Source organism: Neofelis nebulosa, chromosome 9 (genome assembly GCF_028018385.1).
Source record: "Neofelis nebulosa isolate mNeoNeb1 chromosome 9, mNeoNeb1.pri, whole genome shotgun sequence".
NCBI lineage: Eukaryota > Metazoa > Chordata > Mammalia > Carnivora > Felidae > Neofelis > Neofelis nebulosa.
Genome location: NC_080790.1, coordinates 117,396,833 through 117,415,281, shown reverse-complemented (window position 1 = coordinate 117,415,281; position 18,449 = coordinate 117,396,833). Strand labels below are relative to the sequence as shown.

Sequence of the window (18,449 nt, the reverse complement as noted above, 5' to 3'; positions counted from 1 at the left end):
AATTCCACATTCAGCCTGCAAAGGGATATAATAACTGTCCTCCAGACACCTGGGTGGCTCAGTCAGTTGAGCGTCTGACTCTTGGTTCAGCTCAGGTCATGATCTCAAGGTTTAGAGGATTTAAGCCCCACATTGGGCTCTGCACAGGCAGTACGGAGCCTGCTTGGGACTCTCTGTCTCCCTGTCTACCCCTGCCCCACTTGCTCTGTCTCCCTCAAAATGAATAAATAAACTTAAAAAAAAAATAACTGCCCTCCTATATCAGAAGAGATGTTCTATGGAAAAAAAGAATAGGATTATTCTATGTAGCCTCAGAAAATAGAACTAAAGCAAAGGAAAAAGAGTGAAAGAAACTTACAGGGAGGGACTATATCTAAGAACTTTGTAGCAGAGCTGTCCAACAATGGGACAGATAGTAAGTGAACTGTGTGCTCTTGGTAGTGTTCCATAATCAGAGATAACATGGGGATTGTTGGGGATGGAGATATTGGAGCTACAATTCCTGCTTTGTATAGGAAGTAGACTAAATGACCTCAAAGGATTATAACTGAGAGTCTCAAATTCTCAGATCGAGGTTCAAGGTACCAGACACTGGGAACCATTACTATTGCCCAATTTCTCTCATACCAAATCCAGGAAAAGGAGAAAGGCCCATCCTCAGCTCCATGCCTTCTGTACTTACTGTTGTAAATGTAAAACTGCCCTAAAGAACCCATGCTCCCACCTGACCACCTGATACCTTCAAGGGACAGGAACCCACTATTGGGTTCCTCCCCTGCTTCCAACCTCTCCCAGCTGTCCTGTCACTGCAGTCCCCTACATTTATTTCAGCAATTCTAAAAAGGTCAGTGCCAGAAGTTAACTTTAACAAGTACCCTGTTCATTCTCTACGTTTACAGGTGGGAAAAAGAAAGCTCAGAAAAGGGCATTATCTAAAACCATTCTCCTCATTATTCACTAAATACACTGGTATAAGAAGTCAGCCCAGACACAAATTCATGAAGTTGACATGGAGCTCAGGATACTGAATCTGGCTTCCAGACAGTCTCCATTTATTATATACTTATTATTACATATGATAACATATATAATAATATATTAATCTATAACACATATTATTACACATTTACTATTAACATCCCACCTACTTCTAAAAAGTGACTAGTGAATTGGACAACACAGCCTACCTGTCTCATTTTCAGTACTTTAGGGAAGAACTCTTTAAGGTGTCAAGGGTCATAAAACTCAGGAAGAAGTGAAACAGATTAGAGATCCACCTTAAACATGAAATCCTCCAGCCTTCTTCTGCAATTTGCCCACCAGATTCAAATGGAGAAAGACTGTTTCCAGCAACAGTTATTTCCCCACATACCTCCATTAGCATAAAGTATATACTACCAGGACCAGGACTGCCCCAGGCAAAGGGAGCAGACTCTCAACCTCAGCCCCTTAACTCCAAACCTTCTAAAATCCTCCTTTATTTCACCATGGCAACAGAAGACCAGCCCACCTACTGAGTCACTATAGGTTGCATCAAAACTTCTAAAAACCCACTTCCTCTTGAGACACAATCTAGAATCCTGAACTAGAAGAGCAAGAAGGACTTTGCAGAGTATCTATGACCACTAAGCCTCCACCACTCCCACAAAAGGAAGAGATGGTCTGAGACCATCTTCTTTCTCAAATGAGTGTTTTTCCTTACCACATGTATTTTAATCAGTAAATACACTATTGTGAAACCAGTGAAGACATAGACGGAAGACAAAAAAGTCCCTCCCTTCCCATATCACTGAAAGGAACTCCAGGACATGGACCTAGATAATTAACAGAGTCCTTGGATATGAATGCTAGGACAGAACACTCTAGGGCTCTGGCTTTCCACATCCCCTTCACAATCTTCTCCCTGTCAGAACATGGGCTTGTCTCACCTTCCTACCTTCTCAAATACACATACAAATGCCCCACGGGTATCTGGAGAATTCTGGGTTTTTTTTTTAACATTTATTCATTTTTAAGAGACAGAGAGAGTGTGTGAGCAGGGGAGAGGCAGAGAGAGAGGAAGACACAGAATCCGAAGTAGGCTCCAGGCACCAAGCTGCCAGCACAGAGCCTGACACAGGGCTCAAACCCACGAACTGCAAGACCATGACCTGAGCCAAAGTCAGATGTTCAACTGACCGAGCCACTCAGGCGCCCTGGAGAATTCTAAATATCACACTCTGGAATTCATACTTGGGAGCACAGAGGGATTCTGAGAGCAGAGTTTCTGTCCAAAGGTCACTCCTAAAGTCACCTGCCTCTCAAAAGTTCTGGTTTCTAAGGAAGGATTAATAATAGCCAGAGCCTATGGAGAGACAGCAATGATTCTGTGGAAGATAAGCACCAAGATGGCACAGAGATAATGAAAGCCAGAGGCAACCCAAAGCAAATAGTGGAAGGAATGGACTATACCAAATCACTTGGGTTTGGAGACTGGGGTCCTCTCCTGGAATAGCCTACAGATTGAGCAGTTAGTATAAATTGCCAGAATAACAGCCATCAACTACTGTTTCCTCCCTTTCCCCATAAACCCTTTAATTAATCCTTCAAATCTTCTGTCCCCAGTGTCTCTTCAACTTGCCAGCCTCTCTACCTTTGCACTACCCCTAATATCCTTTGCTCTCTCTCCCTGAATGTCTATTCCAATAACTTTGTCACTGATCACCTTCTCACATATGTACACATAAATCCCCACTAACATCTCCTCCTACCACACTAGGAGGAAGAAATTGCAAGAGAGGTTGAAACCAGTTTTGTGTGGAAGGTAAGATTAGCCCTTGGATCAGATGAGTGTGCACCTTTGAGAAAAGTAAAATGTTATATAGACTAAAGAAACCATTGACTCTTCTCTCTCAACTTTCTGTTTCTCCACCATCTACACATGCAGTTACCTATGTTGCTTTTTTTTTCCCTCCAAATTACTTTAAAATTTCATCTTTCCATTCCATTCCCACCAGCAGGATCCCAGTCCAGGCACCTCTACTCTGAATAACAAACTCCCAGCAATCTGGCTTCACGCTCCCATTTCCATATGTATCCAGATTAATTTTTTTAAACCCAGGTGTGACCACATCATTCCCTTGCATATAATCCTTTCATAGGTCTCCAAAAAATAGTCAAGGTCTCCCATTCCCGGACCCCATCCACTGTTGACAACAACCTTGACTCCTCTTTGTCTCACTCCCCACATCCAATCTAAGTCAGCAAATTCCATGGGCCTCTTCACTCAAAATAGATCCAGATTTGGACTACTTCTAGCCACTTTCAAGATACTATTATGTTCTAAATCACCAACACTGCTCATCTGATTTCTATAATAGCCTCCTAATTGGTCTCCCTGATTCTACTCTTGCCTTCTGTCTATTCTCAACACAAAAGAAAGATTCTAAATATACATCAAATTGCTGTCACTTTTGTGCTCAGGATTGTCCAGTGGTTCCCTACTTCACTATAAATAAAACCCAAAAGCTTATATTGACTTTCAAGGTTCTACATGATCTAGTGTCCTGCTGACCTCATTCTGAAAACTCTCTAGTTCACACTGCTTCAGCTACACCAACTTCTCAGCTAGTCTTAAACCAAGCAGCAGCACACTCCTACCTCAGGGCTTTTGTACTTGCTCTTCCATGTACTTGGAATATTTCTCCTTCCCAATACAATTATCTGCATGGCACACTCCATTTCCTTCTTTTTTTTTAATTTTTTTTTTCAACGTTTTTTATTTATTTTTGGGACAGAGAGAGACAGAGCATGAACGGGGAAGGGACAGAGAGAGAGAGGGAGACACAGAATCAGAAACAGGCTCCAGGCTCCGAGCCATCGGCCCAGAGCCTGACGCGGGGCTCGAACTCACGGACCGCGAGATCGTGACCTGGCTGAAGTCGGACGCTTAACCGACTGCGCCACCCAGGCGCCCCTCCATTTCCTTCTTAAATGTCTGCTCAAATGTCACTTTTATCAGACAGTTCTTCCCTTATCAACGCCCATTCTTTGTTGTCATTCCCTTTTTGCTTATGCCACTCTGTATTTTTCTATAGCATTTATCACTACCTGCCATATATTCATTGGCCTGTTTGTTTACTGTCTGTCTCCTCAAGCTGAAATATAACTTCCATGAAGGCATGGATATTGTTCAGAATAGTTCCTGGTACATAGCAAGTGCACAATAAGTATTTATTGAATGAATAAATTGTTCCCTGTATAAACCCTTTACTCCAGACAAATTTGGCCTTCTCACTGTCCCAATAGTAATTATAGCTAATGTCTTTTGAGTGCTTTCAATGTGCCAGGAATTGGATACATCACTTTGTTACACTATTCAGTCAGTAACCACATGAGATGGAAACTACTTTTATCCATTTTACAGTTGAGGCTCAAAGATATTAAATAATTTGTATAAAATCATATAGCTATTTTTGCAGCAGAAACAGGACTCAGGTTAGTCTGATACCAAAGCCCATTCTCCTAATTTTTTCATACTGCCTCCCTACATGCCTTCTCCCTACTGTGAACTATTTGTGTAAGTGGCTCTTTGCAGTTGGCCCATAATTGCTTTCCAGCTGTTTTATATAGGTCTATTTGGTTTTCCAAATAGAATGTCAATTCCATAAGACCAACATCTGGGTATTTGAAATGTGATACCACATTTTACCTTACATTCATAAGCAAATTAACCTTAAAGTTAATTTCACAAATTAACTTTAACTAATATGACAAATTTCTCTTTTCAACTGTCACAATCTGGTGTTAGACAACTAGAATAATGAAGCAGGATCATATGGTGAAAAGAGTAACTGACTAGGAGTAAGGATACCTAGAGATTAGTCTCAGCTCTGTCTCCAAACTCTGTGTCAGCTGTAGCCTCACTGATCTTTAATCTACTAATCTGTAAAGAAAGTTGGCCTAGATGAATCTAAATGATCATTTCAGGAGCACCTGGGTGGTTCAGTTGGTTAAGCACCTGACTCTTGCTTTAGGCTCAGGTCATGATCTCACAGTCATGAGTTCAAGTCCCATGTTGGCTCTGCACTGACAGTGCAAAGCCTGCCTGGGATTCTCTCTCTCCCTCTCTCTCTCTCTGCCCCTCCTCTGCGTGCCCATGCTCGCTCTCTCTCTCTCTCTCTCTCTCAAAATAAAAAAATAAACTTAAAAAATAAATGGCCACTTCAAATTCTAAAAATACTATTATTCCATGAAAATTTACAATGTGTCAATCCAAAAGTAAAAGGCCAAATTCTTCCTTAATATTAAGGTTCTACTTTGGTTCTATGAGCACTATTTCCTCTGTGCATTATTTCAGAACATGCCCTAAAACAAGGAATGAGCTATAAATGTGGTTTGCTAATGCCACTAGAGCTATATAAATGACATTGTTTAGGTTGAAAAGAAAGTCATACTGTGACTCCATAAGAAGTATATCAATTAGAGAAAACCATGGAAAAGATGTCATTTTAAAAAGCATTATTGGGGGGACTGGGTGGTTCACTCAGTTAAGCATCGGACTCTTGATTTCAGCTTAGGTCATAATCTCAACAGTTGTGAAATCAAACCCCATGTCAGGCTCTGCACTGGGCACAGAGTCTGCTTAAGATGCTTTCTATTCTTCTCCCTCTGCCCCTGCCCTGCTCATGTGCATGCATGCATGCACACACTCTCTCTAAAAAAAAAAAAAAAAAAAAAAAAAAAAAAGACTCTCTCTCCCTTTCCCTCTGCCCCTCCCCTCCCCCCAAGCACGTTTTCTTTCTTTCTTTTTTTCTCTTTCTCTCTCTCTCTTTCTCTCTCTCTCTCTCTCTCTCTCTCTCACACACACACACACACACACACACACACACAGCATGAATAAAAATTAGATCAGGAAGAAGGTGGACTCCAAAACAAAACACTTTGGGGGAAAAAAGAGGACTTCATAGAATAAATGATATGATAGAGAGTTTGAAAAATACTGAGTACAAGATAAAGACAAATAATGCAAGAAAAATGGCAGGCAATTTTTAACTTCAGAGAAAACAAAAATCTGTATATAAAAGGAAATGCAGGGGCACCTGTATGGCTCAGTTGGTTAAACATTAGACTCTTGGTTTCAGCTTAAGTCATGACCTCATGGTTCCTGAGATCGAGCTCTGCATCCAGCTCTGGGCTGGTAGCACAGAGCCTGCTTGGGATTCTCTTTCTCTTTCTTTCTTTCTCTCTCTCTCTCTCTCTCTCTCTCTCTCTCTCCCCCCCCAACCTCTTTCTGCCCCTCCTCCACTTCTGCTTTCTCTCTCTCTCTCAAAATAAACAAATAAACTTCAAAAGAAAAAAAAGGAAATGCAATCATAATATATTACTCTTATGTAAACATTGTGTTTAAATTAACTAAAAAACAGAGCTAGATAGATGAGAGAATGAAGTTGGAGGAATATACAAGAACAAAATTCTCATCTATCATAATAGGAAGTCACAATTCCTAAAGTATGTTGTATAAGCATACTACTTAAAACTATGGAGGTAGAGCACCTGGGTGGCTCAGTTGATTGAGCACCTGACTTTTTTTTTTTTTTTTGAGAGAGTGCGAGTGCACAGGCAAGGGAGGGGCACAGAGAGAGGGGGGAGAGAGAGAATCCCAAGCAGGCTCCATGCTGCCAGTGCACAGCCCAAACCGGGGCTCAATCCCACCAACTGTGAGCTCATGACCTGAGCCAAAATTGAGAGTTGGATGCTTAAATGATTGAGCCACCCAGGCTCCCCCGAGCATCTGACTCTTGACTTTGGCTGAGGTCAAGATCCCAGGATCGTGAGATTGAGCTCCACTTATGGAACCTGCTTGAAATTCTCTCTCTCCCTCTATCCTTCTCCCCTACTTGTACTCTTAAATAAATAAATAAATAAATAAATAAATAAATAAATAAATAAATAAGGTTTTAAGAGAAGTAACCACATCTGGCATATTTGCACTTTACTTTTTTATAACAAATGTGACTTATTTGTAGCTTGGTTTTACTTTATTGTTAACATAAAATAATTGAATAATAATGGCCCACATGGTACTTGTCTCCCACTCCTCTATCCCTATATCCATAATACCTAACATACGACTATTCAACATCTTTAAAAATTCTTGTTGATTGAGCGACCAATGTAAAAATGGGATGAAGAGGGGCACCTGGGTGGCTCAGTCGGTTAAGCGGCCGACTTCGGCTCAGGTCATGATCTTGCGGTCCGTGAGTTCGAGCCCCGCGTCGGGCTCTGTGCTGACAGCTCAGAGCCTAGAGCCTGTTTCAGATTCTGTGTCTCCCTCTCTCTGACCCTCCCCCGTTCATGCTTTGTCTCTCTCTGTCTCAAAAATAAACGTTAAAAAAAAATTTTTTTTTTAAAAATGGGATGAAGATACCTTGTTATGGAATTATAGAATTTTGCACTAGAAGCAAATTTAGAAATTATATAATCCAATGCTTCTCAAATTGGTGTTCCATGAAATACTGCTTCTTGTAATGTTAATAGCATGCTGCAGAAAGTGGGGCTCAAATAAATTTGGGTAATCCCGTGCAAAAAAATTAATCAGGTGTCTTTACTATAGTTCTTGGAGGCTTTACTATGTTAATACACATTGGGAATCCCAGAAAGGTAATTTATTATGTAGTGTTTCTCAGATTCATTTGTTTCATGAATTAAGCCCCTGCTACTATCTCTAGTAATGAGTGGTTTCTGGAGCATTCTTTGGAAAACACTGATCTAGTCAACTCCTCTCATTTTACAAGTAGGAAAAGAGACTCTCTAGAGCCTGTTCAGGTCTGGATGGCAGGGGAACTAGAAAGAAGGGCTTCAGGATTCTGGAGCAGTCTCCAGTGATTGAACAACTCTGGCCTAAGTTTTCTCAGTCTTTCATCATGCACTTGAATTATTTCAAACAGTGAACAACATCAGACACAAGCCTCTCCTTTACAGATCTTTAAAGATTTTCTGATCCCTAAGGAACCCAGGAAGTGAACCCAAGTGTCAAATGGAGCTCAAGCCATAAAGTCCAAGGGAAGAAGCTAAAGGAAGTCTCAATAAAAGACTGTTTCAGTGGCAAAGTAACCTTAAATTGAGCAATAGCAATGTGAACAGACCACTCACATTTGTACAGTTTTTTTCCAATAAGTAAATAAATGCTTTCACAACATCATCTCACTTGAGATGAGAAAGACGGGGTAGAATTACGATCCTCATTTTATGGAAGAGGAAAGGGATTCTCACAGAGTTAAATGCCTTGTCTGTGGTCATATAGCAAGTGAATGGCAGAGTTGGGCTCATTTTAGGGCATTAGGGCTCTTATTAATACATCACAAACTGGGCAAATTTTGACTGAATACCAATTAACTCTTCCATGAAACATCCAAACTACTCCTATTGGCTCACTTAAAAAGAATAGATCAATTCTCAAAATGCTCATGGTGGTGGCAGAATCAACACCCCAATTATTGGAACTTCAAGGTCCTATTTGGGTTCAGTGTAGTAATACCACCTATAAGCTATGTTGCTAGAAGGAAGGGGTCTTAAAAAGTTCCCACTAGGGGCGCCTGGGTGGCTCGGTCGGTTAAGCGGCCAACTTCGGCTCAGGTCATGATCTTGCGGTCCGTGAGTTCGAGCCCCGCGTCGGGCTCTGTGCTGACAACTCAGAGCCTGGAGCCTGTTTCAGATTCTGTGTCTCCCTCTCTCTGACCCCCCCCCCCACCCCCCCGTTCATGCTCTGTCTCTCCCTGTCTCAAAAATTAAAAAAAAAACGTTTTAAAAAAAAAAAAAAGTTCCCACTAGGAAGGCAACATCACCTAGTGTTACCAGCAAGGAGTCAAACAGACTTGAGTTTGAGTCCTGGCTCTACCACTTACTTATAAGCCCTATGATTTTATTCACTATATAACCCTCTGTGCTTCACTTCTTCACCTATATTGCACAGCTGCTAAAAAGCTAATGTTAAGAGTTAGAAGGATAGCATGGTGTCATGGTTATGAGTATAAACTCTATAACTGTCCTAACTGGCTTTGAATCTCAGTCCTACTTCTTACTAGCTGTATGACTTCAGATAAGTCACTTAACATCTCAGAATTTCAGTTTTCACATATGTAAAATGAGGAAAACAGTGCATTCTTGGTTGTCAGCATCAAATGAGATAATATTTGTTAAGCACTTGAGCATAGTGTCTGATACTTTTGGGGAATGTCATCAAAAAGATGTGACCTCCAATCTACCTGATTGCCCTTCCAGCAGTGAGAGGCTTCTTACCCCTTCCTATGTCCTTGGAATGTGGGTTCCACTTGCCTTTCCTGCTCAAGGACATAGCCTTGAGATGTGATGATGTAGTACTGAAAACACCTGCATGTTACTAAGCCTACTTAGGACCTCTACACACTTTTAAGATTTGGAGGGTGAGTACAGTGTTCTGTTTGTCTTGCTGCTGTCCAAGACAAGCTTTGTATGTAAGTTCTCTTTGTTTATTAAAACTGCCACCTACGAACCTGGAATGGCTGCCTCTTTCTTCAGTCTCTCCTTACCCTCTGCTTACGGGGGGGAGGAGGGGGCCGGTTTCAGATTATACCTGGGAAACTCCGGGAAGGACTGCAAACCAACAGGTATTATAGTTCACCCAAAGATGATAACAACAATGGTAGTGAAAATCCCAATATCCACACTTTCCTCCCAAAGCAAAATGAGAAAGATTGCTACTCAGTCCTATTCACTTCCATTTACCTCCCCTCTCTTTCCTCTCCAACTACAAGCCAAGAATGCCAGACTAGAAGTCAGGACACCTGGCTCTGAATGTCAATTCTGTCACATACTAGTTATGTGATTTCAGTGAAGTCACTTAACTTACTTGAGGTATTTTTCCTCATCTGAGATTAAATTAGCAATACTTTACTTACTCTCCTAGGTTGTTGCAAGGATCAAATGAATTAATAGATTTTAAAGTACTTTGCGAACTATGAAACACTATATAAATTTGAGTGGTGACTTTTTATCTGTCACAGGCTTCAAGATAGATGTTTTTACCAGTAAAAAGCAACTTTATCGCCAAGTTTTTTCTCATGGACAATTCGATCCAGTACGTTGTAGCAGATGTTGGTAGTTGCTCCTTTCATCCACTCGATGAAGATTTTTCCTTTAGTCACATCAAAATTGTACTGGAGGAATGGGCCAGGACATGAGGTCTTCCAGTAAAATTCCTTGGCAATGTCTCCCCAAAACTCTGCAGCAGAAAGGGAAACCAGACGTCACCAAATTTCTCAGACATACTTATCCTCAGATGGCTTACCAGTCTATGACACGAACAAGTCACAACTTCTCTGCCCTATACTCTAGGACCCATGACGGAGGTCCTTCCTTTACCTGTCTAATTTTTATCACCTACTACTTTCCTAACCTACCTTCTACTCCCATGAGCTGAATCTTGACTCAAATTTCTTCCTTCTTTCAAAAATGCCATTCCAGGGGCGCCTGGGTGGCTCAGTCGGTTAAGCGTCCGACTTCAGCTCAGGTCACGATCTCGCGGTCCGCGAGTTCGAGCCCCGCGTCGGGCTCTGGGCTGATGGCTCAGAGCCTGGAGCCTGCTTCCGATTCTGTGTCTCCCTCTCTCTGCCCCTCCCCCGTTCATCCTATGTCTCTCTCTGTCTCAAAAATAAATAAACGTTAAAAAAAATTAAAAAAAAAATGCCATTCCGTTTTTCACCATCTATTCAAATCATAGCCACACAATGCCTAGCACAACAGTAATTTAACAAATTAAGTAGTGAAAGGAAGAAATCCTTTACCCACAGAGCCTTCCATAATATCTTTCTCCTAATTTGTTCATTCATTCACTTTCAGCAATTATTTAATGAGCATCTCCTCCTATTACATCTTGACCAAGTGTTACTTGCTATGAGTCAGATGTTGCTTTAAGCTCTTTATATGTATTATCTTTTTTTTTTTAAATTTTTTTTTTTAACGTTTATTTATTTTTGAGACAGAGAGAGACAGAGCATGAACGGGGGAGGGTCACAGAGAGAGGGAGACACAGAATCTGAAACAGGCTCCAGGCTCCGAGCTGTCAGCACAGAGCCTGACGTGGGGCTCGAACTCACAAACCGCGAGATCATGACCTGAGCTGAAGTCAGCCGCTTAACCGACTGAGCCACCCAGGCGCCCCTATATGTATTATCTTATTTAGTCTCTACCACAACCATAAGAGGTAGGCCTTGTTTTCATTCTCATTTTATTGATTTGAAAAATCAAGGCTTACCAAATGTCCATTGACTGATGATGGATAAAAAAGACGTGGTATATATACATAATATATAATGGGTGCTGGGTATGAAGGAGGGCACTTGTTATGAAAAGCATTGGATTTTGTATGTAACTAATGAATCACTGAATTCTACTCCTGAAACCAATATTGCACTGTATGTTAACTAACTAGAATTCAAATAAAAATTTGAAAAGAAAAAAAAATGAAAATCAAGGCTCAGAGAAGTTAAATAACTTACCCTAGGTTATATAGTTACTAAGTCAAGATGTGAACTGCCCAGAGGAAGACATTTTTGCTAAAATCTAAAAGAGAACAGGAGTTTTTCTCCACTTCCCTACCAGGAAACAGGGCCATGAGATAGAAAGGAACCAAGGGTATATGTTAAGAGGAACTCCCTGGGGCTGAAGCACTGAGAGTAAGAGAAAGAGTAGCAGAAATTAATTCATAAACTGGGCAGATCATGCGATCCTTCTGGGCATGATAAGGAATTTGATATTATCCTAAAGAAGAATGGAAAGCCATTGTAAGATTTTAAGGAGAGGGACATGAACAGATTAATAATCTTAAAATATTTGCCTGCTACTCCATAGAAAATGTATTCAACAGGTAAAACATGTAATGTCAGAGCACTTAGGATATTGTCAGTACAGGGTCAGGAGCTAGAAGGAAGAGACACACTTAGAAACATAACAGGGAAAGGAAATTTAGAGATTATTATCCCCATTTCACCAATAACAAACCAAATTCATAGAGGTAAAGTGATTTGCTCAAGGTTATGTGATTCAGTTTACACAATCTAGGTGGAAAGATAAGACTAACACATGAAATACTGTTGAACATGCAAAACAATATAGTTGAAAGCTAAATCATATGGTGTACAACTTGCAAACAATTTAAGAAATCCAAATAATTTTTAAAAAAGATAAATCCAATGTCAGATGGCTCTGTAAAAGAGATACTCTTATATGATAATGGCATTATAAGAAATTGTCACAATCTTATTGGAAAACAGGAAAATGACTGACGAGAACCATAAAATTTTTTATACCTTTAAACATCTGCTAACTTAATTTTGGGAAGCACACTACAAGAAAAAATTCCAAAGGAAAAAAAAAAGTAATTGCTAAAGAGATGTTTGTAGTAACACTATTTATAACAGTGAAACTGGAAACAACCCAAAAGCCTAATAATTAAAAAAAAAAAAAGCTGATGAAAACTAGTAATACTAGTAGTAATACAACAGAATACTAAATGGCCACTAAACAGAGGGCAAATGGGAACTGGCATTTTAGCAAATGGCCATTCCTGTACCAGGCACTGAATGAATCTTATTGAATCTATTTGTGTGTGTGTGTGTGTGTGTGTGTGTGTGTGTTTAAGATTTTATTTTTAAGAAATCTCTGTATCCAATGTGGAGCTTGAACTCACAACCCACAGATCAAGACTCACTTGGTGCCCCTCACTGAATTTTTTTTTCATATTAAAACACTCATAATTGAAGTATTTTTATTTTGTGTACAATGAGTGAGCATTAAGGTAGGTGTCCTGGATATCTGCAGTTAAGGTAGGTATCTTGGATGACCCACTCAAGGTAGTTTACTCAATCCAATTTAATACAGCCTGTATTCTCTGCATACTGATGGAAACACTGGCGGCACATACTGAGGCTGTGTTTTCCTGATCAGACTGTGGCGATTTGAGCAGACATGGCAAGAATAAAAACCCTGGCCAAACTTCCTCAGATGGCCCAGGAGAGCTACTGGTGATCTATCTTCTCTCTCCAATGCAGCAAAATGAGACAAAAGTCTTCACTGAATGTTTATACAGCCCTATTAAGTATATATTAATTACCCTAATTTTATAGATGAGAAAAACAAAGCTCAGAAAACATAGGAACTCTCCCAAGGAAACACACAGCTAGAAACCAGTATGCACAATCACATATGTTGTTACAACTACATTGAATACATGTATATGCTCAAAAATATTTTTAAGTGATAATAGTAGGCATAGGTTATATAAAACTATTTATGAACCCCATTTATGTATATCAATAAGGATGAGGAAAACTGAGTTTTGGGACACTTGGGTGGCTCAGTCAGTTAAGTGTTCGACTTTTGATTTTGGCTCAAGTCATGATCTCACGGTTTGTGGGTTCAAGCCCTGTGCTGATAGTGTGGAGCCTGCTTGAGATTCTCTCTCTGTGCCCCTCCCCCCTTGCACTCGCTCACCCACACACACTCTCTCTCTTCCCCCGCCTTAAAATTAATAAATAAACTTTAAAAAAATAAAAAGAAAACTTGAGTTTTATGATCACTTAGTTTTGTTTTGGGAGGGGTTTGTTTTTATTTGGTGGAAGTATTGAAATCTGGATGCTTCATTGGCATGCATTCTTTTTTTTTTAAGTTTATTTATTTATTTGGGGTGACAGAGAGAGAGGGGGAGACAGAGAATCCCAAGTAGGCTCTGTGCTGACAATACATCGCGGAGTTCGAACTCACGAACTGTGAGATCACGACCTGAACTGAAATCAAGAGTCAGATGCTTAACTGACTGAGCCACCCAGGCACCCCACCATTAGCATGCATTCTAAATATGCAGGGGCGCCTGGGTGGCGCAGTCGGTTAAGCGTCCGACTTCAGCCAGGTCACGATCTCGCGGTCTGTGAGTTCGAGCCCCGCGTCAGGCTCTGGGCTGATGGCTCGGAGCCTGGAGCCTGTTTCCAATTCTGTGTGTCTCCCTCTCTCTCTGCCCCTTCCCCGTTCATGCTCTGTCTCTCTCTGTCCCCCCCAAAAAAAAAAAAAAAAAAAGTTGAAAAAAAAAAAAAAAAGAAAGTTCAGAAGAGGAAAAGATGAGCATGGACTAGATGATCAGGGAATGTTGTGTGGAACTGGTGGGTTTGACTAGATAGAGAAGAGCAGAAGGAAATGGGCAAAGGCAAGGAGATGGGAAATAAACCTTTGTGTAATCAGTATATCAATGAGAATGACTGGTCTAGAATAAGGGGTGTGGTAAGGAATAGCGGGGAAATAAGAACAGAGAGGTAAGGTGTAGCTAGTTATCCAGACCTTGAGTAAACGGCAATTTCAAATTTCTATTTGAAATTGGAGGGAACAGGGAACTACTGAAAGTTTTTGAAGTGACATATGAAAGCAATGTTTCCAGAATCTCAATCTAATAGTGTTTATTTTAGATAATTCTACCAGAGAGATTGGTGGGTGAGACCAGGGGACGAGAGAACCAATTAGGAGGCTGCTTCCTTCAATTAAAAGGTACTGCGGGAATGGAAGAAAAGGTAAGCAGAGATATTTTGAAGAGTATTTAACAGAATTTGGTGAAAGGCAGACTGTGGGGTCAGGGAAGAGGAAGACTATAGCTATCAGGAGTATAGGTTCTGTAGTCAAGATCACCTTAGATCAAATCCCAGATCCACTGCTATGCAGCTTTATGGCCTCATGCAAGTTAGTTAATCTCTCTACACTTCAGTTTTCTTCTCTGCATAATGGGGATAACAGTCTACATCAAATCAAACAGGATTTGTGCTCAGTAAGCAATAAGCAATCTTTAATGAGATAAAGAGATAGAAATCTTTTTTTTTTAATTTTTTTTTAACATTTATTTATTTTTGAGACAGAGAGAGACAGAGCATGAATGGGGGAGGGTCACAGAGAGAGGGAGACACAGAATCTGAAACAGGCTCCAGGCTCTGAGCTGTCAGCTCAGAGCCCGACGCGGGGCTCGAACCCACTGACCGTGAGATCATGACCTGAGCTGAAGTTGGACGCTTAACCAACCGAGCCACCCAGGCGCCCCTGATAAGATAAAAAGATAGAAAAGATCCACCTATAGTTGATAGATAGATCTTATTATAGAAGAAGATGATGAAAGAGATTTAATTTGGGATAGTGGCACTGACAGGGATTAGAAAATTAAGGGGAGAGCAGTTTTGGGAGGGGAAAATTGGTAAATCCCAGACACAGTCATGTTAAATATGGTGTAACATCAAGGTATGAGAATAAAATGGTCTACAGACCTATGAAATCTGGGACCAGAGCGTAAGTGGGATCCTGGGCACAGGGCTAAATATATAGAAGTTATTATTGTGGAAATAGAAAACAGATGAACTCATGATGGGGAAAAAAATAGAAGAAAGAGAAGTGAAAAGAGGTCTGAGGATTCAAACTTGAACACTGCCTGTGTAGCAGTCAACCACTCTACACTTGATTCAATCTTGTCTTGCATTACTCAGTAATCCCTTGGCCCACGTTGTTCTTATTATCAGACTAACCACCATTTTCTGAATGCCAACGGTGTTTCAGGCACTCTATCATGCACACTTATCACCTGCTTTAGACCTCAAACAAACGTAGGAGGCAAGTATTATTATCAGCATCCTACGGACGAAGAAAAGGAATGTTAGGTTTAAAACTCTGCTTAAGACCTCACAGTGAAGGAATGGTAGATTTGGGGGTGGTCTGATTCATTGCCCAGGCTTATCCCACTGCCAAACATAATGCTGCTCCCCAACGTTGGTACAGTTTTGACCCCTTACCCAGACTGAGGGCAAGGGCAAAGAATTTTCCATACACATTCTTAAAGGCATGGGACGTTCTATCAGAATTTCTGAGTTATTACAATCCCAGCCCGATTTTTTTTTAAACTGCATCTCAGTGACTTGTTCGGTCTCACATTGCGTAATTGCCTCTGGAATTTATGAAATATGAAAAACAGATTTGGGACTCCGTTACTAACGTGGGGGACCCCCAGGACGGGAACCAGACCCTTTACTAACCAACTGTGGAGACTAAGTCACAGGATAAAGGTGTCAGGAGGCAAAAGCTGAGTTGGCGTGAAAGGGAGCAAAGAAAGTTCTGTAGCTCTCCTCCCCTCGAGGCGCCCCTTCGCCTCTGCGAACCTTAGGAACTCAGACCTTCACGCGCCTCAAGGAAGCCCCAACTCCTCACGAAATCCCCAAGTCGCCAAGGAACTCCCTGGTTCCTAGGGAACCCTCATCACAGAACCCCCCTCATCACAGAACCCACCTCATCACAGAACCCTTCTCCCTACAGAACTCCCATATCCTCCCGGAACTTCTTTTCCATCTCCTCAAAGAACCTGTCTCTTCATGAACCCTTCAACCTCCCAAGAGAAAACCCAACTCCGCCAGGGACCCCGATCTCCTCACGTAATCCCCGTTCCCCACGCCTCGTGCCCAATTTCTCACTCTTCTGCAACCCCCTACTTCTCTCCTCACTGACCCCACCCAGGGCCGCCCGGGCCCGGCCTCACCTCGAGGTTCCTCCACAGAGCGCCGGTGCAGCTCGCGGTAGCGCTGCAGCGAAGAGACGTGCGCTGAACGGCTGACCTCGGGCGGCGGAGACCAACTCCGCACCCGGCTCCGGGGTCCAGACTCCTCCTGCTCCCCGCTCCCGCTCCCGTTCCCGCTCCGGCCCCGCTCCTCCGGAAGCCCCATAACGTCAAGTTCCGAGTGCCGTAGCAGCCTTTGCGGGTAGCTTCTCGCGCCCAGGAGAGGAAAACAGGCTGGCCCGGGGGCGGTGCCTTACGGGAGGAGAGGCCCGGCCGCCGGAGGCGTGGCTTAAGCAGCCTCGGCGGATGGCGGCCCGGAGGGGCGGAGCCATGCTTGATGGGGTCAAAATGAATGTTAGCAGTGACATGGATTGGGAAAAGTCGAGTATTGCTTGGGGGTAGGGGCGGAGCCGACTGCGGAAGGGGTGGGGCCACAGGGGAGGAGCTGAAGGGGCGGGGCGCGTGACAAGAGAGGTTGGCATCTTGGAGTGACAGAGGAGGGGAGGGGCCAGACGTGACAGTAGAGGAGGTGGGCCCTCTCCTGTCATGGAGTGACAGGGAGTGGCGAGCCTGGAGGTGACAAGAGAGGAGACTGAATCATGGAGTGACCACAGTGGGGTGGGGTCTTGGAGTGACAGATGAGAAGTTGGGTTAGGGCGGGGCTCGAGCGGGAAAGAGCTGGGCAACCGAAAGGAGTTGGATCTGGCCCATAATGGAGACGCCCCGTGATCTGATTGCACAAGCCTGTCACTCCACCGATTTGGAAAGCCAGGTGGAATAGGGTCCTTTCCGGGTGGCACTGTTCTCCTCTGAGAACTATCCCCCAATTCTGAGTAAACCACTCCCCTCTGTCCCCAGGAAAAACTCCTCCCACGACGTTGAGGGCTCGGCCTGGGGACAGGATGCCCTCTCTGCTAACCTTGGGGCCAGCTCAGAATTTTCTCCCACCTCTGAAGATATGTCTTCACTCTCCCTGCCTCCACAAATTCCCATATAGATCTCAAGTACAAGACTCAAGTGAAGACTAGGAGGTACTTTTAGGTCTTTGCTAATAAACACATCTCCTCATTATGCAAATAATGAACTCAAGGAAAGGAAATAATTTGTGCAAGGTCACAGAGAAAAAACAACCAGGTTAGGGCCAAACCTAGGTCTCCTGACTCCCCTTCATCAGGCTGAAGGTAATGCTTGTAAAACACTAAAGTCTATGCAAAATAGGAAAAATCACCCTTCTTTCCTTCCCAATCTTTTTACTTCACCAAGAAACCCCTCCTACTTGTCACAACTGGGCTCAATTACCTCTGACTTCCCTCCATCCCTTCTACTACAGAAAGGAGAGGCCAGACAAGACCCTCTATCTCCCACCTGCACTCACCACCAAGAAGGGCCCTCCCCACTGATCAGTTCACAGAATGGCTTTCAAGGTAGGAAGGATCCTTAGATATCTAACTCCAAGGGTGATTCTGAGGGTCAAAACGGGCAGCCCCCACCCCCTGAAGCCTACACAGGGCTTGTGACCCCACTTGGCCCAGGCTATCTTCCTATCTTCTCCTTTGTTCTTTGTCCAGCTAACCACAAGCCCAGAACACCCTAAATTGAAAAAACAAAAACTCCCCACCACCAGACCTATGATCCAGAGCCTATTCAATCCTAAAGTGAGAGTCTCAGGGCTCCCTGAACGGATACAAACCTCATGGAATGGATATGGACCCCACTGAGGAGACAGATAATTCATCAAGAAGGCATTGACTGCCCTGAAAAGGCACACACACTTTACTGAAGGTACTCCATTAAGGGAGCACAGATCTTGCTGAGGGATCTCAGATCTCACTGAAGGGCTGTGGACCCTGCAAATAGGACATAA

The 18,449-nt window shown here is 42.5% G+C and overlaps 1 protein-coding gene across 3 annotated transcripts in view; it reads right to left on the bottom strand.

The window, feature by feature from the left end:
• The window catches only part of ACSS2 (acyl-CoA synthetase short chain family member 2), a 53,947-nt gene extending 37,111 nt beyond the window's left edge, over positions 1–16,836 (bottom strand). The window contains exons 1-2 of one of the 3 annotated variants that reach the window (XM_058685381.1): positions 16,568–16,836; positions 10,045–10,240 (exon numbers count right to left, since the gene is read on the bottom strand). In XM_058685381.1, the coding sequence (XP_058541364.1) occupies positions 10,045–10,240; positions 16,568–16,751 (380 nt within the window). In that variant the 5' untranslated portion in view covers positions 16,752–16,836. Of the gene's footprint in view, positions 1–10,044; positions 10,241–16,070; positions 16,094–16,567 lie in introns of those variants that run through there. The other 2 variants (XM_058685382.1, XM_058685383.1) reach the window with 2 other exon arrangements.
• Positions 16,837–18,449: the final 1,613 nt, after the last annotated feature.